The sequence below is a fragment of the Ahaetulla prasina genome, chromosome 2, assembly GCF_028640845.1.
Source record: "Ahaetulla prasina isolate Xishuangbanna chromosome 2, ASM2864084v1, whole genome shotgun sequence".
In the NCBI taxonomy this organism is placed as follows: Eukaryota; Metazoa; Chordata; class Lepidosauria; order Squamata; family Colubridae; genus Ahaetulla; species Ahaetulla prasina.
This window is the reverse complement of record NC_080540.1, coordinates 220340128-220365578: the sequence shown is the minus strand read 5'-3', so window position 1 is coordinate 220365578 and position 25451 is coordinate 220340128. Positions and strand designations below refer to the sequence as shown.

Below are 25451 nucleotides of genomic sequence, written 5' to 3'. Positions count from 1 at the left end.
GCAAGCGGCGCACTGGATTCGTATTAGTGCTTCATGGGATTTAAAATTATGAACTTGGTGGTCCCTGAGGTCCAAAAGGTTGGGGATGCCTGGTTTAGAGGATGAAGACTGTCATATACAGCATGTCTCTTGTTTATGATAACACATTTTCATAACATGTATCTATTTGTTTTAATTAGCTTTATAATGAATTGACAATATGTTTTGAAAAAGTCAAAGCAAGTGAAGTTCAACTCCGGCAAAATCAAGTTCCTCTCCAAGATAAATTATTTGAAAAAGAACAACATATCAGTCAACTGGAAAAGCAACTCCATGAGGCCTTCTGTTCTGCATCTTCATTACCCTACCAGACTTATCCAGAACCAAGAAAGGGGGTAAGAGAAAATTTACATTTTTAAAGCAGGGTTTAAAATAATAGTTTATAGAAGTGATGCAAAACCGGTCATCTTTCAGGATAATCATCTTCAATGTCTGAAACTTCTACTATTCATCCAGGGTGTGTTGGCCGAAATAGCAGTAATAAGGCAAACAATATTCCATCCTGACTTAAAATAACCCACATTTTACTAGCCCAAATATACTTCCCCTTCAAAACTTTATATAATCATATGAGAAATATTAAGTTATTGTTTAAAATCTATTTAGTGAAGAGACTTAAGTTTTCTTGATGGTTATTGTCTTATAATAATTCACCAAATGTGCCTAAAGGTTCAAAGGATTTGAAAGTGGCAGTCTGAACTAGCATTCCATTTTTCTTTCTTATTTTAGATAATCTAAAAGATAGCAAAAAGCAATTTCAGCTAAGCTATGTAAGAACAGTTTTTGGTTTTCCTAGCCTCAAGCTTCATTAATTATATTCTCTTGCAAACAAGTTTTCCTCTCCTTCTGGCCTAATATAAAAGTACCCAAAATAAGCATTTTTCCTTTGCCCTTGGATAAGCACACTTTAGCAGGTTGTGAAAATAACATAACTTATGCAAATACCTTGCAAATATATATGCCCCTCTATATGATTAAATACTACATACGCCTATCCTATGTTAACCTTTGATACTTACCTAGTTAAGAGAAGGTTTACACTCATTAGCATTTCTCCATCCGTCAAACTGGCAGTTTGTGGTCTACTGGCTTTTCTTAGGTAGGCAAACTTTTAATCTATTGTCATCTTCAACTGCAATGCCAGCCTTCTAAATTGAGTACAACCATTCTCCCAGTACCTCCTCCTCTTTACCACTCTTCTTCAGGAAGTACTCAATGTATTGTATTTGGCAATCTTTCTACTTGCCCATTAATCCAATTCAAGTTTACTGGTTCATATTGGTTTTTTTCAAAGCTAACAATGTCAAAAGGCAAGCCTGGTGTGGTTGCCACACTTCTGCTTCCTAGAGTTGGTGTTTAAGTGCCAGCATAAACATTTTCTATGTTTATGTTGCACCTTCTCAGTATTTGTTATTGAACAGTAGGGTGGCTCCAAAGTGAACTCAATGAGGATACTTTCTATTGGAACAATTGAACAATTTACTAACGCTGACTGCCAACCTACCAGTTTGAAAGCATGCCACATAGATAAATAGAAACCACTTTAGTGGGAAAAATAACAATTCTTTGTGCAGAAGTACGAACCTAACAAATGCAAGAACTGTTCAATGCAACACCCAAAAGCAAGCCGACATTGATGGAGGGGAAAGCCTTAGATGACACTGCAGAATACCATTAGCCATTTTGCGGAGCTAGTTCACCCCCTGTGGTGCACTTTTGGTTAGTGTGCAAGCATGAACCAAACAGACTAACAATCTTAGGCAGCCAAACAAGTACCCTGTATTAAAACTGTAGTCTCCTGGCTAATGTACCATTGCCATATGCTAAAAAACATAAATAACTGGGTTAGAATAATGTAATAAATCTGAAATATTTATTTATTTGTCATGTTTAAGAACCACCCATCTCCCAGATAAATGTGATAGAGATGTGCAAAACATTTTGATCCTTGTTGGAAAATCACTTTGATATCATAGGAATATGCTGATGTTCGATTTCACCAAAATTTTCTGGTTTCAAAATGGCCCAGTGATATTACTCGGGCTGTTTTCATATTGGAACAATTCTACTGAGATCAGCAGACTTTTTCTTGAGCTTAAAAATGTTTTGAACTTGAAAAACAACTGTATGTTATTAAAATAAAAGTAGGGGAGAGCAGGTATTACTCAAAGAAATATGTGGTTTAGAAGGCAGGATAGTGACAGAGTATCATATCAGAGAATCAGTAACAGAGTTATTAATGCTTGGAACACACTACCAGACTCTGTGGTATCTACTCAAATTCCCCAAAGCTTTAACCAAAAACTGTCTACTATTGACCTCACCCCATTCCTAAGAGGTCTTTAAGGGGCGTGCATAAGAGCACAAACGTGCCTACCGTTCCTGTCCTACTGTTTCATTATATCCAATTTATATAGTTATTTCATACTTATACTCATATATATGCTTATATATTATATAGTTACTTCATGCTTATGCTTATATATACTGTTGTGACAACATACATAAATAAATAAATAAATAAATAAATAAATAAATAAATAAATAAATAAATAAATAATAGTGTGCTTTTTATGTATTTTTTCCCCATTCGGCTTTGCCTAAGGAAATATGCAGGATCCAGTTTAATGTAGAGGTTAAAGGCACTGGGCTAGAAACTAGGAGACAAGTGAGTCAGCTGAATAACCTTGGGCCAGTCATTCTGCCTCATCCCTAAGAAACAGGCAATGGAAACCACTTCCAAAACTGTTGCCAACAAAATGGTAGGGACCTTTCTAGGCAATTGCCAGGAGTTAAAACTTATTTGATTGTGGGTGGATGGGGGACAAAATATGCTATAATATTGTTAACAGTAGACAGATTTATAAAAAGAAAGTTAACTGTAATTTTAACGTAAAACATACATATAAAACTGCTTATGATGGGAAATAATTCAGACAAAATAATTTTACATAAACTTTGTATTGATTCAAAAGTTAGTTGAAATGGGTTTATACCTGAACACATAAATATTGACTGATTCAGACAACTTGTGGACAAATCCAAAAGTATTCTCAGTTTTTCCCAAGTAAATATCAACATTGTACATTCATAATAGGCTTACTTTTGATTGTTTTATGTCAGTGATTTCTAGATTATGTAAGTAAATAAAAATATCTTATGCCAGAGACCAGTTTGAATATTTCAGATTATTTTCAGTGAAAATTAACAATGAGTGATTCTCTATATAAGGGTATCCATCAATGAGAAATGTTGCTTGGTAATGGTTTCTTAGTGTAACATAAACTGCCTTTAGCATCACATTTCTTTTTTGATATAATCATGTCACAATTAGCAGCATTTATTTGAAATGCTCATGACTTTCAAGAAGAATTTTTTGGGTATTTAATTATTTCTGGTAACCTAACATCCAACATCTTGTAGTATTTGTCAGGATATATATTTTCAATATGTAATTTTGGCAATAAATCAGCAAAATATGATTTTTTCCATTAAAGTATTAATATGTACAGTATATGTTTTGGGATGTACTAAAATTGTGTTTATTTTGATGTTTTTAAATTGATATATTAATTAGGTAAGGAAGGAAGGGAAGGGAAGGGAAGGAAGGAAGGAAGGAAATTAGTACAATTCTGATAACCAAATGAATGAAGATGAGGCTCATGATTTGAATGTGTAAATCTGGTTGCTATAAACATTCCTATTTAGTATAATATGCTATCCAGGAAGAAGTTCAGTTTCCAAATCATATACAAAGTATGGCATCTGAAGGTTCGGTTCAGAAACTTTTGACTGATTTTATTTACTTAGAAAACTAGATAATCAAGGGACTCTTCCCTCCAAGCAAAGGCCAAAAGAAAGAAGAGAAGAAAAGTACAAACTTTATAATAGGAACAGCAACTCAACTTTAACTACTCAATACTGGCAGTATTCATGCTACTATAATAAAACTTAAAAACGTTGTAGTAATTTTCCTCCTACAATTATTCAAAATTACATTACCCTTACTGAAAACTGAACGGCTTTTAGTGGCTTAATTAAACTGTAGCTGCTTTGCCATCTGGGTACAGCTTGTCTAGCTGCTTTTCACAGGAAGATCTTTCACCGAATAAATAGCAGTTTTGTGTTAGATGGCAGCTGCTAACATGTAATTTTTAAAATACAAATGATATGTCCTAATAATTCATATATGCGTGTCAACAAATATATATATAATTTTGTGGGGAAGTTGATTGGGTTTTTTTTTTAAAAAAATCTTAATTTTGTGTGTCTGTTTTACCCAAATTATGTTGTCTCTTAATAATTACTTTTACAAAGATAAGGACATATAATCCATATCTTTATAAGATCACTGACGATATCATATTATGAGTTTTGAATAGATGCAAAAGAGGAAGGAAAAGGAAGGGAGGAGAATTAAGTAGATCTGATTTTTATGGCTCAAGTGGTTTCATTAAATTAGAGTGCTGTGTGCTCTCGTTCATTAATGAACTTGTGCCATATGCTTTAGCTGTTCTGGTCAATAGCCGATAAAGAGAAGCTTGTGTTAAAAAACATCTCTGGATAAAAATATGCCTGTGATGAGCTTTTATCAAAGGACTTGCTTTGAATGCGGTAACTACTACTGAGGCAATATGGCTCACAATTTGCGACCCAAAGGTAGTCCTACATTATTGGAATACAGCCTACTGCGCTTCACATTACACAGATGTGAAGGCCTGATTATAGCAGCTTCATAATTAACAGTGATCCGATTTGTTTTGTGGCATAAATGGTGCATGTGTAGAACATTAGCCATGGCACTCTCATTCAAATGCAACTCAAGGGCTCAGCGGCAGGCGGGTCACGAGCTTCAGGGAGCAGCAGCACAAGTTCCTCCATATGTTCTTGCAGCATCTTACCCAGGCTATGAGTGCAAGATAAGTTCCCCAAAGAACCTAATCGTGTTCTGTAATTACAGCGCGGCTTTCTGCTGGCGAGAAATGAGGGAGTAGCGAAAACCCTCATCAGATAATTTGTAAATTACTTTACATGGCGGATGCCTAACTCAGTTGGTTTTCAACTGCTGAAATTATAAATAATTGTAACAGATGTGGCAATATGGCTGGCCTCCAATAAATGAGGCCCTTGATAATTTGGCCAACCCTTTGACAGGCCAATTTAATAAAATGTGAACAAAATCTTCTTGCTAATAATTTATCATCCCTTTTCCCAATAGAATAAATTTAATTACCCTAGCAGTTAACAAGGTCACACCCAGATGCCAAACTCAGCTACAGTTTTGATAATGCAATCAGGAATTGAAAGGTGATGACAGTGTTGTTGTTTTTTTCATTACCTGGCTTCACATAAACACAGGTGGCGTAGCGCTCTTGTCAGTTTTTAATAATTACAGGCCATTATGGAATGCATAGTTAGCAGATTGAAAACCACACTTTAGTGAATTTCTTTCAGTATGATTGAGTTTCTAATGTATAGAGATGATAATACATAACATGAATTCCTGGTTTACCCCAGAATTGTACAAGATTTCATTTCAGCAGGAGTAATTTATACATTTCAGTGTATCTGACTAATAAAACTGAACATGTTAGGAAATAATAAATATAAGAACAAATAGAACATTTTGTAATGAAACCAGCTGTCATTTTGAGCTAATACTGTATGCTACAGTTTTGTATTGTAGTCATTACACTGGAAGAAATGTTAAAGTTGTCCAATTTAACTTCTTAAACATAGCTAGCTATTATATTGCTTTTGCATGCACTAGTTAGATTTTAATTTGCTGCATATGGAAAGAGTGAGAAAAATTTACTGCCCTATGAAGTATATAATGCTTTCAGTAAAAATTATTTGAGAACCTTCTGATTACTCATTCAGATAATTCAGTTAGCAGCATTTAGGATTTTCTTAGATCTATGTTTCAAGTTTGTTTCAGTGGAGCTTAGGAGGGTTAGACGATTGCCATATGCAAAAGAGCTGAAGATTTAATGTAGATGACAATAAAGAATTAATGACAGAAGGGTGAAGCCAGAGTTTCCTAGAATGTGAGCTCTAGATTGTGACTGTATAATAGCAATAGAGAAGCAATTAATAGAGGTAGTAGAATAATTGCTGCCTAAAAGGCAGTTAGCGTATGGAATCTCCCAAGTCTTTCTACTGTGTCCCAGATTTATGAAATCATGTACAGTACACTTACATTTGCCATTTACTCTTTCCCAGCCTTGCTTCATTTGTCAATATTTGTACGATACCTCCTACTTTTGAGATTTCACAGCAGGACATTCTCAGCTCTCCAGTTCCTTAACCTATTACTCAACTATTAACTTACATGACAAAAGATTCTCAGACACATTTGGATACTATAGATACTTTATGGTGGTCAAGAATTAAGCCGTACATAAAAAGATGAATGGCCTTCTTCAGAGAAAAGACATTTCTATTCCTTTTCTTGTTATTTTTCTGAATGAATGTGGCATTTTGCTCATTGACCTTGTGCTCAGAGATATTTATGCATAGCTCTGTTCTAACCTGAAGAGTGCTGGTTGTTGCCTCATTGAATTTAGTTCTTATGCCATCTCTTTTCCACTTTTATCTTTTTTTTTCCTCTCCAAGTCTTGAAAGTATCACTTCTCCTCCACCTTCCTGGTCATAGTTGCTGTAGGATACTATGTTTCTCCTTTGATTGTCATTCATTTATTTATTGTATTTGATGAACTGTCTTCCATCAGGCCTCCTTTGCCCTCCTAGCTCTGACTTAGTATAACAGAAAGGAGAAAATATGTTTGTCCCTTCTATCTTTTTGGGCTGGCTCAATAGCTTAAAGGAACAGATATGATCACCACTCCCTAAAATCAGTTACAACTAGCAGAGTAAAACCTGCAAGGACTCCTGTACCTTTATCTTTCCGGGAAGAACTCCTCTCATGCTTGAGTAGAGCAATCTCTGTCACGTTCTCACTTTTTAAATTTTTTTATAATCCTACATCAATGACATTCATTTATTGTTATTTATTATATGCCTCCCTTCTCACACCATTGAAGCGACTTTGGGCAACTTACAAAATGATAAAAGAATAAATACAGAAATAATTAAAACTAGTAAGAATTAAATAAAGACTAAAAACCAAGAGGATCAAAGTGGCATCTTCTTTCTTATTCTATTAATCATTTCCAGTGTAGAGCATCTCCATCAGAGTCCCCATGTCAGCCAGAAGAGTCAAGTTTTAACACCCTTCTGGAAGGCCAAGCCTCACCTCCGGCAGCAGAATGTTCCAGCGACAGTTCCTCAAATACAGTGAATAAAAGGAAAAAAACTGAAACTGTGGTTTATAAAAGCCATGACTATTGATAAAAAAATTGCAATCTTCTTAGAGGTTTCTGGCAAAGGAATACACATAAGGGGAGCAGTAATCTCATAATCACAGAAGTAATTAAAATTACTGACAACTGGCGCTATATCAGCATTGGGTATATAATGGACATTTTAATAATACGCGTGATGCACACTCAGCCTCTATATCTGAGCCTGAGTGTGGTTTTCACATGGGTGTCTGTTGGTTGTTGTTCTTATGGGTAGCAGCCAATTCATGCCAAAATTAAAAAGAAGTCTCCTGTGAAGGACATATAGGATATTAAAACACTATATAGAAGTAGTCCAATACCAAGATGGAATTATATTAGAGAAAAGATGGCTCTGGCTCTGTCCGTTTGAATAGCTCGGCACAAAGTTTAGAAAGTGTCAACAAGGTTAGAAAGCGTCAACAAGGAAAGGCTACAACCTGCCAAGTCAATGTTAATGCATATCTTCACATAGAGTCATGTCTGTCCAGCAAATAAGAAGTTCCCCAAAAGGCAGAATTAATAGCATCCCAAAGAAGATGCAGCCTAATTTGAACCATATTTGAATATTAGAAGTTGAGTGAGACTCTATCAATTTGAATATTTAAGCCCCATATGGTCTGCCAGAGTTTTATCTAGCCAAGAGCAGAAAATATCAGCAAGGAAAGACCACAATACGCTAAGTCATTACTTGTACGACAACTTCCTTCTCCCACCCCTAGATATTCTCTTCCTCTGAGAACTACTGGTGGATAGCAGATAGAGAAGACCAGTCAAGTAGCTTGAATTCATGGAAATACTGTGAACAGAACTGTGAAAGGAAATATGCAAGAATGTCCCATAAATGTTATATTTATTTGTTGGTTTATTTATTAGATTTTTATTTTGCCTTTGTTTTTGATGAACTCAGGGTGGCAAACATATTCAGTCTCCTGCCTCCTAGTTTCTTTACAATAACCACCATGTGAGCTGGGTTGGGCTGAGAGTGATTGACCCAAAGTCACTTACATGTCTATAGGTGGACTGGTACTGAAGGTGTCCCAGTTGCTACTCAGCACTTTAGTCAGCATTCAGACAGCCCCATCTGACTGTTTTTCCTCCTACACAAGAAATCCAGATAAGTTCCATCTCAAAAATTCTTCCTGTCATTCTTCAAGATGACAATGCGGCAAAATTGCTAAAGAGAAAAGAGGGAATGTTGGAAAACTGAAGGTATTTTAACTGTGACTGGAAGCTGCCAACAATGTCATAAGTTTGATCTGTGCTATTACAGGGAATGGTCCAATAAACCTGCTATCCTTTTCTTTAAACAGTTTTGTGGAAGTGAGAAATCTAGCAGAAAACTGCTTAGGGAGCACTTTCTTGGCAGTTATTGTCAGCACTTGTGTTGGGATGAAGCACTTGATCCTAAAGAAAGGTTGAAGTTCCTGAAGAAGGCAAGAGCCATCTGGAACAAAGAGTTAAAAAGTGCTTGGCAGATGCTATGAGTGTTAACCATAGGGGATCTGAAATACTGTTACCTGATATTAATATGATTGTAACTGAAAGCCATAGGTTAAAAAAAGTAAATCCAAGTGTGTTTCTGGGTAGTTTACATACCAACAAAGTTATTTCTGTAAGTTGGCATTTGTCTTATGTTTCTCCATGATGGGAAGAAGGCATCTCTTTTACATCTGATAATTAAAATGCAGTTTTCCATAAAATGTAATGAAAATTGGCAATGCTCTATCAAATCCTGTCCCTGTCAAAAGTGGCGTTCCTCAAGGCAGTGTTCTTGGACCGACGCTCTTCATACTATACATAAATGATCTCTTTGACCATATCTCAAGTTATTGTGTTCTCTTTGCTGACGATGTCAAACTATTTAACACCACCACCAATACTACTACCCTTCAAAAAGACCTTGACTTTCAATATTAACTTCAAAATCTTCTGGTTCCACTCCATCTATCTGAGCAAAGGCCTGAATAAAAATCTCTTTCAAATTTTCTTCCTTACATTCTTTTAATCCTCTCACCCTTATAGCATATTCCATTAATTTATATTGTAATATAACCCTTTCTTCATCTGCCCTATCTACCTTAACCTGAATATCATCTATTTTATTTTCTAAATTCAAATTAATTTGAACTTCATCTATTTTCCTTTGCAAATCTAAATTAATTTGGTTAATTTCTTCCAGTCTTTCCTCTGTTTGAATACTAGATAGCAATAATGGATTAATTGATTCCTTTAATTTTTTCATCTCCCTCCTCTGTTCTTCCACCATATCTTTAAAATCCAATACTTCTTTCTCCATTTCATCAATTTTTTGATCTATTTCTGAAAGATGAACCTCCATAAGCTCCTGTAAAAAATTCCTTAAGCCAACTTTAATATCTTCTTTCAATTTCTGTATCTGAAGTGAGGAAATTTCCAGTATTTTAGAAGTAGTTAAATCTCTTTGCTTGAAAACCATTTTTAAACTAAGTAATACCAAGAAGAAGGAAAAAAAAAAGAAAAAAGAAAAATTCAATAAACTTTTCTTCTTAAACACTGTAATAAAAAGATAAAAAAGGATAAAAAATAAAAATTCCATTAAAAAAAATATCTTGTTATATTCTTCTTAAAGATTACACGCCAGCAATTGTAATAAGCATTTCCTTAACTTTCACTTTCGATATACAAAACGCCATTTACTTGCAATACACAAAACACCATTTCCTTTCATCATCTCCAATCTTGACTACAAATACATTCTCTATCAGGGAGTTAAAATCTTGTTACAATCAAAATCTTGTTACAGCTCCAGTTTTCAGCTCTGTCCGCGTTAGAGTCCTTCAATAATCCATTTCAGTTGCGGAGATGGACGCTGCGTTTTGTTCTGCTATTTGGCAAAAGCATTCCGGATTCTGGAGCCTTTTTTCGGGCTATAGAAGGAGCGTTCCCATCAAGCTACCAGGAATCTTCCTGGTGCTTTTCTGGGGCTCTACTTCAGCCCGAATGCTCACCTCCCCCCCTTTGCCCGAGAGAAGAGATTTCCAAGTCACTTGACAGCAGATTAACGCTGTCTAAGCGGCTCTACAGAATCACACGGAACTGGCGGTCTGAGATAGTCCGCCATTAACGAAGCGGAGCCACCCGAAAGCCTTGAAAAAATTTATCGTGTTAATTCTTGGTTGGCAAGGCAGAAGTGTTTACCGAGAGATGTGGTTATTTATTTTATAAATAAGAAAATTAGGTATGGAATTTTGCAAGCATTTTATAAAAATAAATTTCAAATACTAGGACAAGATATAATAATGATGAAGGAAATTCCTCCTAAAATGTTAAGAAAGAGAAAAGAATTTGCCTTTTTAGTGGATGAGCTTAAGAAACATCAGATATATTTTAGATGGGAGATTCCAGCTGGCTTAACAGTGAATTATAAAGGAAGAAAGTATTTTCTTAATACAGTTTTTAAAGCACGAGATTTCTACACTAATGTATTAAAGATTGGGAACCCTTTATCGATAGATGTTAAGTTGAATGGTGAATAGATGGTGGAAAATGTAAGATAGAAAATAAGGAAGTGAGAATGTTTAATTTTATTATATATGATTATGGTTAATTTTTGTAAATGATTTATTTTGGATATAAATGTGTAATTTTAGGGGTACTATTTGATATATTTGAGGTATAAAGGAATAGGAAGATGGAATATTGTTTAATTTTGGAGGATAGATAGTAAAATTTAATTTGGATTAAATATTATATTTGAGAGATGGATGTAATGTTGTTATATGGTTAACTAGAATTTAATTGTTATAACTGATATATTTTGGATAAGTTATAGGTGTAATTTTAATAATGTTATTTGATATAAGTAAGGTAAAGTGAAGATTTTAATTATTACAATTGATATATTGTGGAGATAATATAGGATTAATAATAATATTTGTAATCTGATTTGATGTATGTAAATGATACCGAAGATATGAAAAGATGGATTATTGTTTATCCTTGGAGGCTGGACAGTAAAATTTAAGAAATTAAGTTGGAAATATGAACTATTCTTGAGAGACTGCTTAAGGAAGAAAGACATTTTAGAAGAATCCTTGGTGAATATTGGAAGATGGAACGTTGTTTTGGTACTGATTGATGAAGGTTGGATATTAAACACTATGTACTTTAATGAAGAACAAATACGAACTCAATTGGAAATTTCTGAGATCGGGGAGTCGAGGTTTTAAGGAGTGACTATGGATTATGATTTGTGTTATATTTTAATTTTTGATTGTTAGTTTTATACCCTGTATTCGGTTCTGGGAAGTCCTGGGGGGTCGGGGGAGGGAGGGGAAGGGAGGGGGAGGGGGGATGAGGTAGAAAATGGATTGATGGTTAACGTACAGAGATGATTGAAGATGTATAATCAATGTAAGATCGGAGCTGCCTGGCTATCATTTCAGAATGATGGGAAGGAAGGAAGTAGAAGAGAGAAGGAGGTAGGAAAGAGAAGAGAAGGAAGAGGAAAGGAAGGAAGAGGGATAGAAGAGGGAGAAGAAAGGAGTAGGAAGGAAGGAGGAGAGGAGGTAGATAAGAGAAGGGGAGGATGGTCGTGAAAAGTAGAAGAAGGTAGAGAAGGGAAGAGAGTAGGAAGGGGGTAGTGACCAGGCAGGTCCGATTAATTGTATATGATGGTACATTAAATATGTTATTGTATATGAATATTAAAATAAAACTTTTTATAAAAAAAAAAAAGACCTTGACTTTGTATCCGATTGGTCTAAAACTTGGCAACTCCAAATCTCAACCAGCAAATGCTCAGTCTTACATATTGGAAAAAAGAACCCAAACACTAAGTACAAGCTTAATGGACATTATCTTACAGATGACCCCCACCCTGTTAAAGACCTTGGAGTTTTCATATCAAATGATCTAAGTGCCAAAGCCCACTGCAACTACATAGCAAAAAAGGCTCTAAGAGTTGTAAACCTAATTCTGCATAGCTTTTTTCCCCAAAAACTCTACACTACTAACCAGAGCATTCAAAACATTTGCCAGACCCATTCTTGAATACAGCTCACCTGTCTGGAACCCATACCACATCTCTGACATTAATACAATTGAACGAGTCCAGAAATATTTTACAAGAAGAGTTCTCCGCTCCTCTGTAAAGAACAAAATACCTTATACCACCAGACTTGAAATCCTGGGATTAGAAAACTTAGAACTCCGCCGACTCCGACAAGACACACAGAATCATCTATTGCAATATCCTTCCTGTTAAAGACTACTTCAGCTTCAATCGCAATAATACAAGAGCAAACAATAGATTCAAACCGCTTCAATCTTGATTGCAGAAAATATGACTTTTGTAGCAGAATTGTTAATGCTTGGAATACACTACCTGACTCTGTGGTCTCTTCTCAAACTCCCAAAAGCTTTAACCAAAAACTGTCTACCATTGACCTCACTCCATTCCCAAGAGGACTGACTATAAGGGGCGTGCATAAGTGCACAAAAGTGCCTACCGTTCCTGTCCTATTGTTTCCTTTCAATATATGTGCTTGTATATAATGTGACAAAAATAAATAAATAAAATAAATAAACACATATTAATTTTATTTTTGTATTGTGTTTTAATTGGTTTAATTGATTTTATGATTATTTGCTGCCCAGAGTCACTTGTTTAAGATGGAAGACTATATAAATTGAATGAATGAGTGAGTGAATGAATGAATGAATAAGATTCTAAATGTTCTTCAGTCAAAGCAACATATATAATATAGTGAACCAATAAAAATAATTATCTCTTACTAAATGCTAATCCAACTTTTCATGGCAGTGTTCTTAACAGTAGCCTACTTCAAAAAGGCTTCCAAAATAACCAGATCTTACAAGTTTTCAGAATGCTGTGAGACAACATTCAGCTTGTGTCATAGCCCCATCAGATCCTTGTTCATCGGAGTTGGAACCAGGATCATCCAACAGGGATGGCACATCTCCTGTGGAATGCCTGGAGAGTCCAGGGCTGAGGACAGTTCTATCTCAGGATCCTTCGGCATTGGGGAAGGTAATCTGCCTGCCCTCACAAATGTAGAGGAGGATTGGCAGCAGACAGGCAATGGTGATGACAAGCAGCAGATCTCCTCTGATGAGGAACAGCTGCCTCCCCCATCTGATCTGAGGGCATGAAGAATGAAGCAGAGGGAAGCTTGAAGGAGTTCTGAGAGGCTGCTGGCAAGGAAGCCACTTTCTCCTCCTCACAAGAAATACATGACTTGAGCTGATTTAATCAGACTGGGGGAAGGTGTCTTTCTCAGAAACAAAGACTTTGTCAGAAACAAAAGAATTTGACTTTGGCACGCACTTCCTTTGTAAACTCTGGTTCGGATCATGTTTTGCCCTATGTACTCTGACCTTGCTTGTGGACTACAGATCTTGCCTTGTGGACTTTGCACCTTGCTTTTGGACTACAAACTTCCTCCTAGCCTTGTGAATCAGCTCTAATGACTATTGGCTTTAGTTTGTGGGACTTGTTGCACTGACTGTGGGAAAGTTTGAGGTGGAGGTTTACCGGCCATTTGTTGTGGGATAGAAAAGCAATAAAGGACTTTATGACTTTATTGAAGCCTGCATCTGACTATGTGACCTGGATGATAACAGTTTGGGGTGCAAATTGTTCCATAGAATGTAAAGCCCTACAGAGAAATACCATACCTGTGCCTCGTCCAGTGGTACATTCTGATAGGTGGGGTTACACAGTAGTCTATATTGATTGCATGTATTAGGCAGGCAGATTCTATCTAGAAGAGGTGATCTCAAATCTACCCAAGTCCCAAGCTATATATAACTACTAGCTTCTTAAAACCCATCATAACTGATCGGGTGGTTAAAGAGGCGATGGGAGATTTGTACCTTCAGACTTGCCAGATTCTGTTAATGTATCCTTAAAAAAAATTAGCTCATCTAGTTGTGATGTTTTTTATTTTATTTAGATCCCTCCTTTATTATTTTTATAAACAACTGAAGATGGTGAATGTATTAAATGATCTACCTTCCTTCCCCCTATTTTCGTACAACCCAGTTCCTGAAACTGTTCTTCATACATTTTAGCCTCGGGGGAATCAGTAATCTCTTATCAGCAGATTTGGCATTTTGAACATATTACATATTGTCTCGCAAAATTGTTGCTGTTTACAAAATGAGTTTTCTCATTTGCAATGTAGTCATTGCCAGCATTGCCACTTAGCAGAAGACATATTGTTGGAGTTGCTTCCTTCTCTTCCTTACAATCATTTGAATGATTTTTTTTTTTACCAAATCTTTTGTCTGGTCACCTTTTGTAGTGGTGTGGGGCTAGTGGTCATCGTTTCTCTTTTTGTAAAAATGCCTGTGGGATGTATGTAAGGTCCAGGACAGGGGTGAAATCTAAAAATTTTCCCTACCGGTTCTGTGGGCATGGCTTAATTGGTGGGTGTGGCTTGGTGGTCAGGTAACCAGGTGATCATGGCCAATAACAATAAATAATAAAAAAAATAAACAAAGTACACAAAACAATAAGAGGTATCAAAAATCAACTTTCACATTTTACACACACACACAGCACAACACAACACAATACAACTGACTCACACATAAGGTAAAAGCAGCTACACTTCACTCAAAATGGCCCCTGCAGCAAGCAGGAACCTCACACAGCCACAAAAAGCCCAGAAACCAACTTTCACACTTTACACACCCTCAACACAACACAACTGACTCAACACACACACACACAAAAGGCCACATACAGCTTTGTGAGATTTTGTGTGTTTGTGTAGTTATAGTGAAACACTACAGAACACACCAAATCTCAGAAAGCTGCACAAATATTTCATTTTATTATTTTATTTTATTTATATTTTTAGATAAAAGCAGGTAAATTTAAAACTTCCTTAACTTAAAATTTCCTTAACTTTAAATTGCTATGTCTAAAAAAAAAAACTCCTAAAAAAATCCCAATTAAGTATTTTTTTAAAGCTCTCCCTCCCTTACTTACCTAATTTAAGGGAAAAGGCAGGTAGATTGAGTTGTTCACCGATGAGATGGATTGCAGGCAGGCAGATTCAGTTGCTAGCTGATGCAACTGATTGCAGCAGCCGAAGCAAGGCGAGCGAGAGCTAAAGAAGCAGGAAGTAGGCACGTGGGCACGTGGGGACCAGGTGATTGGGTGGGCATAGGCGGGGTGGGAGGTGCGAGATTTTTGCTACTGGTTCTCTGAACTACCCACCCCCATTGCTACCGGATCACGTGATCCGGTCTGAACCAGGAGCATTTCACCCCTGGTTCAGGGACATTCTTGGAATTAAAAATGGGTACTGGGATCTGGTACATTGTTGTGCAGTCTACTAGCTTCTTTTGTAGATGTTTTAATTAAAAGGATGATCTTAAAAAAAAGAAAAGAAATTAACATGGGCAGAGAACCTGGCAGGCACTAAGGAAATGCCCTAAGTCAATGATGGTGAATCTTTTAGACACTGAATGCCCAAACTGTGTGCATGCACATGCGAAATTGAAAGGTGCGCATGCGCAGACACACACATGCAGGACATCCTGGATGCACATGAATGTGCCTATGCACGGACATGCGCAGCAGAGACCCAAAGATCAACTGGCCGGCAGGAGGCAAGGCATCCCAACACTGGCAGCACAGCAAGAGGTAAAATCTTTTTCTTTCGTGAGCTTCTGTTTCGTCGTTTGCAGGGAAACAGAAGCTCATGAAAGAAATGCCACGGAGATCTGACCTGGGGCAATGGTGCATGTGCCAGCAGAGAGGGCTCTGCGTGCCACCTCTGGCACACATGCCATAGGTTCGCCATCACGGCCCTAAATCATGGTAGAATATGGGAACTAACCTGTGATAGGAAAAGTAAGACATAACAAAAGTATATCAAGGTTTTTATAATTAGCATATTGCTATGTATATAATTATCTTGAGATAAAGAGGACTGTGAAATTAAGTAAATAAAATGCCTGGGGCAACTATCCAAACTGTTGTGAGCGGAGGCTACATGATTTTAATAGGTACAGTACGAAGAAAAGTCCATAGTCCTGTCTCTGTATGTAGCATATAGGTATATTAGTATGGGTCTAATTTCATCCACTTGAGTCTCAGTCCTTACCTCCTTTTGTATAAACAATTGCCTTTTGTTATTTAATTAAGTAAATACTTAATTAAAATGTAAACATGATGTCATTGCAAATGCTACTCCAAATATTGATTTTACCTACAGTCTTCTAAGGTATTGTATTTCCATTTTCTAGGAATTCCAACGGTATTCTTTAACAGAGCTAAAACACCTCGTAATGTCTCAAAAGACTGAAATAGAGCTTTTGCAAAAAAAATTGAAAATAACAAATTGTTCACTGGCAAATCATAGTCTTTGCAGTAGAGATTTCTTGGATTGCATCAGTACTAGGGCTGGGAAAAAATACAAGGTAGGAAAGCGTTTATTGCCTTGTGTATTTGTGTCAAAATGAGGTTGGCAAAGTTTGACATTTTGTTCTGGGACTCAGATAATAACAGTTTTAATAACTGTCAATGCTACTTATAATTCTGGAAGCTTTATCGAAGAGTGTTTTTATTATCTGCCAAAGACTTGTTAAAATAACTTTTGGGAGTAGGAAGTTTTATCTTATTAAACACTGGATAAAGGATTGTTAATTTAATTAAATTATTTAAAAAGTTCAATTCTTCGTAGAATTCTTAGATGAATATTTATTAATTGATAGTGTTTGTGTGGTTGTCTGTTTTTTCCAAACAGATGAAACTGAGGTTAAGTTAAAGAAATCAAGTTTGAATTTAAAAGTTTGTAATTAGTAAAAATGCTGAGTTAGGAATTTATACAAATGATATTACTTTACTTTTAGAATTAATTACTGATTCTAAAGGCAGTAATTTTACATTTATTTTGTTTCTTAGAAATTTTCTTTTATTCTGCTTTGAAGGCTTATGCCTTGTTTCACTGCATCATTAATCAGAACACAAATAAAGCAACAATACATTCTATTAAAATATCTGCTGAGACCTGATACTCAAACATAATTCAAATAAAAAAAGATGCTATAATTGTCAGAAGTAGTATATTTTCTGCACTGAGATTGCTACATTGACTGCCACTTGCTTTCTGAGTCAAATTTAAGATGCTGACTTGGTACATAAAAATTCACAATGTTTAGACCCAAGATCACCCCTTGCCATATAGTTCGTCTCATACTCTTAAGACTGCAATGAGGCACTTTGGATGCAGGTTCCATCCAATATAATATCAGCAAATTCTGCCTTTCCCATTGTGGGATCCATATTATGGAATGATTTGCCACCTTCAGACTGGCCTATGTATTTACAGTTCAAAAAAGGGCTTAAAACCCTCACTTTTTGTCAGGTCCTTTAGAAATTTGCAAACAATTATTTTTATGATTATTTTTAGAATGTTTAAATGATTTGGAATTGGGTATCTATATGTTTGTAAATCATCCAAGAACATTAGCATGAGCAGCATATAAATAAGAGAAAAGGCAGGCAGCGGTCTTAACAGTTTGAGAGTAAGGTTAGATCACCTGAAATTTCAATTTCAATATAGACAAAAATAAAACAATTACTTATTAAGTGCTTCAGAATTTGGACTTGATGTGTCTTTCTATTCACTCTTAAATGGGCATTTGTAAGTACCAAATTTGTTACAGATATCCCTATATGTTGGTGCCATTTTATAAAGTGACATTTCAGTATAGCAAATTGGCTTGAAAAAAATTGCTCTGCAATGCAGTTACATAATAATACCGGTAGAACTCCTGATGCTCATGTAGATCATGTAGAATCTTTGGGAATTGGGTAATATAAAATGTAATGAATAATAATAACAATAACTATGGATAATAAAACTCTGAAATTTATGCGCTGAATGTGACCTAGCAGGACTTCAGATCCAGTCTGTAGAGATTCAAAAATGACTTTCTTGTCCCACAAAGCTTTATCTAGCCCTTTCATCTTTCTCTTCTTGGAGATGAATACTGGGAAGGGTCACTCCAGTGTTCTGTATTCAGAAGAAAGTGGTTCTTTTGTTCATGTGCACAAGTAGTAACATTGTTGGCATCCAAGGTGCTCTTGTGCAGAACTGTAGTTACTTCTTTTAAATATTAAAAATATTATATCTCCTTCTCTCTCAAACACTTTTTTCTATATTCCTGTGCCACACAGTTTTTGGAATGAAGTGGGTGGGATTAAAAGCCTGAATTGTAGGGGGATTTTTTTTTTGAAAGTGCCCCCCTTCCCCCAGGTAATAATTAGTCCCTATTTCCTTGGTGTAGAGACAAAAAAAACTCCTTCATATGTAGGCAAAGACGAAGACTAATTACTTTTTTACTTCATTATGTTAAAATAATTTTATTAAGCATCACAATTATACAATTAACAACTAATATAAATGGCAAAAATATAAGATAGAGTATGCAGGAAAAAAGAATATAGCAAAAGAAAGAGAGAGAGAGAAAGAAAGAAAAAGTCTATACTTTCTGCCTTTTTTTCTGTTCAAAATTAAACGCTAAACTCTCCCAGCCCTTTTTCTTTAATTCAAAAGAACAACTGCAATGACTTTTCGAAGAATGTAATTTTTTGTTATTAACTAAAAAAATCCATGGACAAAATGTCACTTCATATTTTGCACAGTTAAGTTATTAAATTGTTAAAACTTTAAGATTAGTATTATGATTAAAAATGTTGCTCCATATGCTAATCACAGTTACTGAAATTTAGTAAAACTAATCTGTATATTTTATTTGTTTTACATAAAAACATTTGACATAGTACAAGCAAGAAGGTTGCCCAGTTTAAGTGCTCGTTTCACACATCCTTTCTCCAGATTGCTATATGAAGCTGCACATAATATAAACACATATTCTTGTCTCTAGTTAGGCATATTATATTTAATGACCATATGGTCATTATGGTATAAGATCTACTGTCTGTTTTATTTATATTCCTCAAGCATATTGTTCCTTCAACTTCACAGTGTGTTAAACTATTTCAGAGGGAAAAAACTCTTTCCCTCTTGTTTCTGGTTGTCCTATCAAGTGTAACCTTGGACCCTTATAGAGCAATTAGATCAGCCTCTATCCCCTCCTTTGTAATGAGGTTTCTTGCATTTCTGAGACTATAACCCTTTAGTCTTCCCTAATGGGACATCATTATTCTGAAAGAAACAATGTAAATGTAAATGAATATTCTCATTAACGAGTCACAGAGAAACCTTTAGTGGTAGCGCTGTGGTAATTCTGCTTGTTATTTCTCTGGTATACCATGCAGGATTTTTTTTATAATTCATTATTAGTATTCAAAATTACTTGTTCTTTAATTTTGCATGTCTTTCATAACCCAGCGTTCCAACCACTTCAACCATGTCCTTGTTTTATTCTCCAGAAACCACCTGTGAAACGTTCAAGGTCTCTGTCCCCAAAGAGCTTTTTGAAAGAGTCAGAAGAACTAAGGAAGCTCAAAATAGCTGAAAGAAAGATTGAAAACTTAGAAAAGACACTACAACTAAAGGTGAAAATTAAAATACATAACTTTTTTTCTTGACATCAATAGACCCACAATAAAATTTGTGCAATTTATGGTACATTGCTGTGTCCATTGAAATTGAAAATGAATTGGGTGAAAGATATGTTTTATTAAGTACATAAAAGTATATATTTTTTTCTTTGTATAATTTTATTTGTGTAAAATGTTGCAGCTGTAACATAAGTAGTCTGGAAGATAATTTTAAATAATAATTGTAGGATCTGGATCTGGGCAAATATATTTGTCTATTCTTAAGAGGACTTCTTTGTCTTTTTCAAATGTTATAAATTACATATATAAAGTTTAAGTAGCATTGTTTGCCTATGCCTTGAATCTTCATTTCCAGCCATGTGGATAGTAGAATCAACATGTGTAGCTATTTTAAGTCGGTAGGGCAAAATCTGTGGTCTCTATGCAAAAAAGTACTTTTTTACCATGTTAGTCTTTTTAAAGATATATGCACATAACATTTTATCTTCATTTAAACATTATATAAAGATAAAGGTGATATCACTGAACAAAAATATGAAAATTTGATTTTGTAGTCGTTTATTGAACAAAAAATTAACAATGTGCTATTTCCTTCTGTGGGAAAAAGGAAGTAAATCTTTCTTTCTAATAACTGGTAAAAACAAACATAAATATTTTTTTTATAACTGTCTACCAGTCTCTGATATTGACCAGGAAGAAATCTTTCCCGTTCCTCCATTCAGATTTTTTCCCCAGTTGTGCAGTGTTTGAGGGATTTTTACATGCACAGCCCATTTTAAATCCATCCATAGCATCTTAATGGGATTTCGATTCAGACTTTAACTTGGACATTCCAGAACCCTTCCTTTTATATTTTTTAGCCAATCTTTGGCTGATTTACTGTGATATTTAAAGTCATTGTCATGTTCCAAGCTCAACTTTGGGATGAGCTTCAGTCTTTTGACAGATGCTTTCACATTATCTCCAAGTACCCTCTGGAGAATTCCTAGTAGAAACTGTGATGTTGTGCTGCCCAAGTCTTAATGCAGCTAAGCAATCCCAAACTGTAACATTACAGATTACAGAATCTAATACAGTTGGTATCAGATTCCAAGGACTGAAATACTGTCCTTGGTTTTCATCAAACGTGGTACTAGTACTATGGCCAAATAAACCATATTTGCTTCATCTGTTCAGAGTACATTGTTCCAGAAATCTTGACTTTGCCTAGAAGTTCATTAGCAGCTTGCCCTTCTACACAACAAAGTTTCCTCCTGATATATATTCTATGTAGATTTAATTTATGCAACTTTCTGATGATTAATTCAAGCATTTTGATAGTAGTAACAGTGATAACTACCTGGCGGTTACATGATGAAATTCTAGGTTCTTTCAGCATCTTGTAGAATAGAATAGAATAGAATAGAATAGAATAGAATAGAATAGAATAGAATTTTTTATTTGCCAAGTGTGATTGGACACACAAGGAATTTGTCTTGGTGCATATGCTCTCAGTGTACATAAAAGAAAAGATACGTTCATCAAGGTACAACATTTACAATAGAAATGATGGTCAATATGTCAATATAAATCATAAGGATTGCCAGCAACAAAGTTACAAAGTTAATATTCTGCTCTCATGTTAAATTTGGTGGAACTTTGTCCAGGCCTGGCCTGGACAAGTTGGCAGTTGTTGGAAATGTTCTCTCATTTATGATCTTCCAGACAGTGGAATGATTGATGTCTACTTGTTTGGCAATATTTTTAGATCTCTCCCCAATTGCATAAGTATCTCTAACCTTCTTTCTGAAAGCCCAGAATCAAGATTCTTTTGATCTAGATACGGCGATACCTTACATTTCAACTACAAAGAGCAAATCAGAATAAATATCTGAAGTTTCAGTAAGGCAAGCTACCAAATTTTCACCAATGATGTTCTAAGCATTTGCTCCAGATTTGGCGCATGTGATTCTAATGTGAGGTATTTTATAAATAATAAATAATAGGAATGTACTTACTTTTGCGTGCAAAATCTACATATGCTTTTATTTAAATTACACAAATGGATTGCAAAATGCAAATTATATTTGTAATCTCATACATCCTTTATCAATATCATTGAAATGAAAACCAAATATCTATACATTGAAACGTTTAAAATGTCAAAAATTTCCATGGGAATACTTACTTTTTCATGATGATATATCCTTACTCTGCATCTGTAGAAATCTGTACATATAAATTTGAAAGTTTTAGATGCAGACATTTTATGTAGATTATTTTCACATTTTTCATATATATCAGCCTAATGCATGGAATCATGGATTCAGTCACATAAGCAATAGCATTTGGACTTACGTACCACTTCACAGTGCTTTACAGCCCTCTCTAAGTAGTTTACTTAGAGTCAGCATATTGCCCCCAACAGTCTGGGTCCTCATTTTCCTGACTTCAGAATGATGGAAAGCTGAGACAACCTTAAGCCGGTCAGAATTGGACTGCTGGCAGTGGGAATGCAGAATTAGTTTGCAATGCTGCATTCTTACCACTGTGCCACTATGGCTATTTTAAAGTTATTGCATTTATTTATATATTAATCAAAGCCATCCAGCCATCCAGCCATCCAGCCAATTTATATGGTCAGCTGTCTCAACAAATGCATTATCCTGTACACCCTGAGTCCCTAGGGAGATAGGGCGGTATAAAAGTGTGAATAATAAATAAATAAATAAATAAATAAATAAATAAATACACCTTAAAAATATCCATATCCTCCCTCAAGGTTGTTTGTTTGTTTGTTTGTTTGTTTGTTTGTTTGTTTGTTTCAGAGGATTTGGCTAAAGTGTCCAAAATATTTTAGCCTTTTTACATGAGTAAAGTGTTTATGCCTGATGTTTGGTTGCATTCTTCTTTATTTTTTCCATGAGTCTTATATCCATTTTCAGAGGTGATGGTCAGAATTTTACATAGTACTCGAAATGTAGACATAGTATAGATTTGTGTGATATTATTGGCAGTTGCATTTTCTGTTTCATAAAGTTGTCCAATATTAAATTACAAATGTTCACCACATCGGAAAAGAAACTCTTTGATGATAAAATAAGTATATGGTATAATATAAGGTGCTATAAATATATTGTTCAGGTTCAATAATCAATTCTTAAAAGTCTTCATTCATTTCCCAGATTTCAAGTGCTATTTTAGGATTTCAGGGTTTTTTGTGTATGTTAATGCATGCTGTATATTGCTTTATTATTCACATAGTTTCCAAAGTAGTTTACTGTGCTCTTGAGTGTTCCTTAAGATGCACAAATCCAAATTTCTGCTGAGCATACAAAGCCCGTTGTGCAGTTCTTTAGGTCCTAGCCAAGCAGTTTTTGTAACTTTTGAAGAAGTACATTTGTTATTTAAGACTGAATTTTTTGAATTATAATTTAGGTGTAATAAATTGTATGTGATAGTTGGTCATAAATAAGAAATTCAACAATAGCAAATTGTCATTTTAAGATCTTAAGATTTACTGAGTCATTTGTTTTGGTGTAATGCAGATTCAAGAAAATGATGAGCTGAGACAAGCCCATGAAAAACGTAAGAAACGTCTGCAGACGTTACAGATCAATTACAGGACAGTAAAAAATCAATTAAAGCAATTAGAGGAAGGTTATTGCAAGTAAGTTGCACAATTCATTGGAATGATTATATATATTAAATTCAAATATGACTTTTGATACATTTTGATGAAACGGTTAAACTGAGGAAGGAACCATTTCCTATTACTCTTAATTTCATTGAGAAAAGCACATATTGTGTGAGAAATGTAATTGCTATTGTTCTCATCTTACTTTATGATTTATATTGCTTTCATTTTGTGTTTTTTATTTTTTTGCAGCTGTTTTTCACATTTTCTATATGTGATGAAAATGTGAAAAAGGAAGGAGCAATCTGAACTACCATTGTGTTTATTTTACATTATAACCAGGAAAGAAATCAGAAATTCCTTTAACCTATGAGAGAATTTGTTAGTCTGCTCCCAAATGGCCTTATAGTTGCCATGCTTGCAGAATTAAATCTGCTTTTGAAAAGCATGAATATAAAATTGACCCAAATGACAATCATGGTGACATTATTATGTTGTCCAATGATTTATCAAGCGCAATACATCTTTTCCCCGGATGGCAGATACCCTACCTACCCTATTTATCTAAAAAGGAAGACTCCTGTACAGTAACAATCTATACCAATATATTGATTCTGACTTTGTGGACCAATCTTCTGTGTGGATCCATTTCTTATCATCTCAATAGGATAATCTTTATCTCTATTTAGAAACACTCCCTTTAAGTTTTAGGACAAAATCCACCACTTTCAGTCTTGCTCTCTGTTTGCTTGGGTTCTTTCTGACACTGGAGATTTAGTATGTATGAATGTTTCTACTTCTGCTTCTTGGATTGTCACTCTCCTCCCTTATGTACAAGTCTTGCAATCTTACATTGCAAGATTGCATACCAAATAATCTAGTCCAGATTGGATGCTTTATCATGGCCTAGTGCATGGGTGTCCAATATTTTGGTTTGCCTGGACCACATTGAGAGAAGAGGAATTGTCTTGAGTCACATATAAAATATATAATATAGTTAATGTATATAAATCTCATAATAATGCTACAGGTTCACAATCTTGCTACGTTACCAGCTCTCCATGGTCATGTGTGGGCTGCGGGTGGGACAGGCCTGGTCTAGTGCATCATCTCACTGAGAAATATTTATAACTTGGCTAAAGATATTTTTTTACACTGCCTTTTTAGACTTAAGGGCAGGCTTCAATTCAATATCTCATGAAAGATTCTGGAGAAAATTAGCTGGCACTTCTATTATTATTATTATTATTATTATTATTATTATTAATTAAATTTCTAGACCGCCCTTCTCCCGAAGGACTCAGGGCGGTGTACAGCCTTATTAAAATACATAGATAGACAATAAATTTAAAATAATTTTAAAATGAAATATTTAACCGGCCAATTTAACTAAAAATAACAAAACCAATTAAAATCAGTACAAAATTTAAAATTTAAAATTTAAAAAACTAAAAAATCTAATCCAGTCCTGCGCACCTGAATAAGTGTGTTTTAAGTTCACAGCGGAAGGTTCTAAGGTCCGAGAGTTGGCGAAGTCCTGGGGGGAGCTCGTTCCAGAGGGCGGGAGCCCCCGCAGAGAAGGCCCTTCCCCTGGGTGTCGCCAGACGACACTGCCTAGCTGACGGCACCCTGAGGAGTCCCTCTCTGTGAGAGCGCACGGGTCGGTGAGAGGTATTCGGTAGCAGAAGGCGGTCCCGTAAATATTGATTGACATATACCTAAACTAATTATAGTGATACATTACATCTAAATCAAGGGTATCCAGATAGGTGACCTAACTGGACATAGGTCTACTTGTTAATGTGCCCCACTATGGTTGATTTTATATTAATGACATCACTGAGATTTTTGGCAAGTCAAAATCCATCTCTTATACACAGCTCCATTTCTATTTTGATTTACG

At 35.2% G+C, this 25451-nt stretch overlaps 1 protein-coding gene across 1 annotated transcript in view; it reads left to right on the top strand.

Moving 5' to 3' along the window:
* CNTLN (centlein) overlaps positions 1-25451 on the top strand; it is a 236370-nt gene that overhangs the window by 88664 nt on the left and 122255 nt on the right. The window contains exons 8-11 of the mRNA XM_058168055.1: positions 180-374; positions 16647-16820; positions 19801-19926; positions 23460-23581. Of these exons, the coding sequence (XP_058024038.1) occupies positions 180-374; positions 16647-16820; positions 19801-19926; positions 23460-23581 (617 nt within the window). The remainder of the gene's footprint in view (positions 1-179; positions 375-16646; positions 16821-19800; positions 19927-23459; positions 23582-25451) is intronic.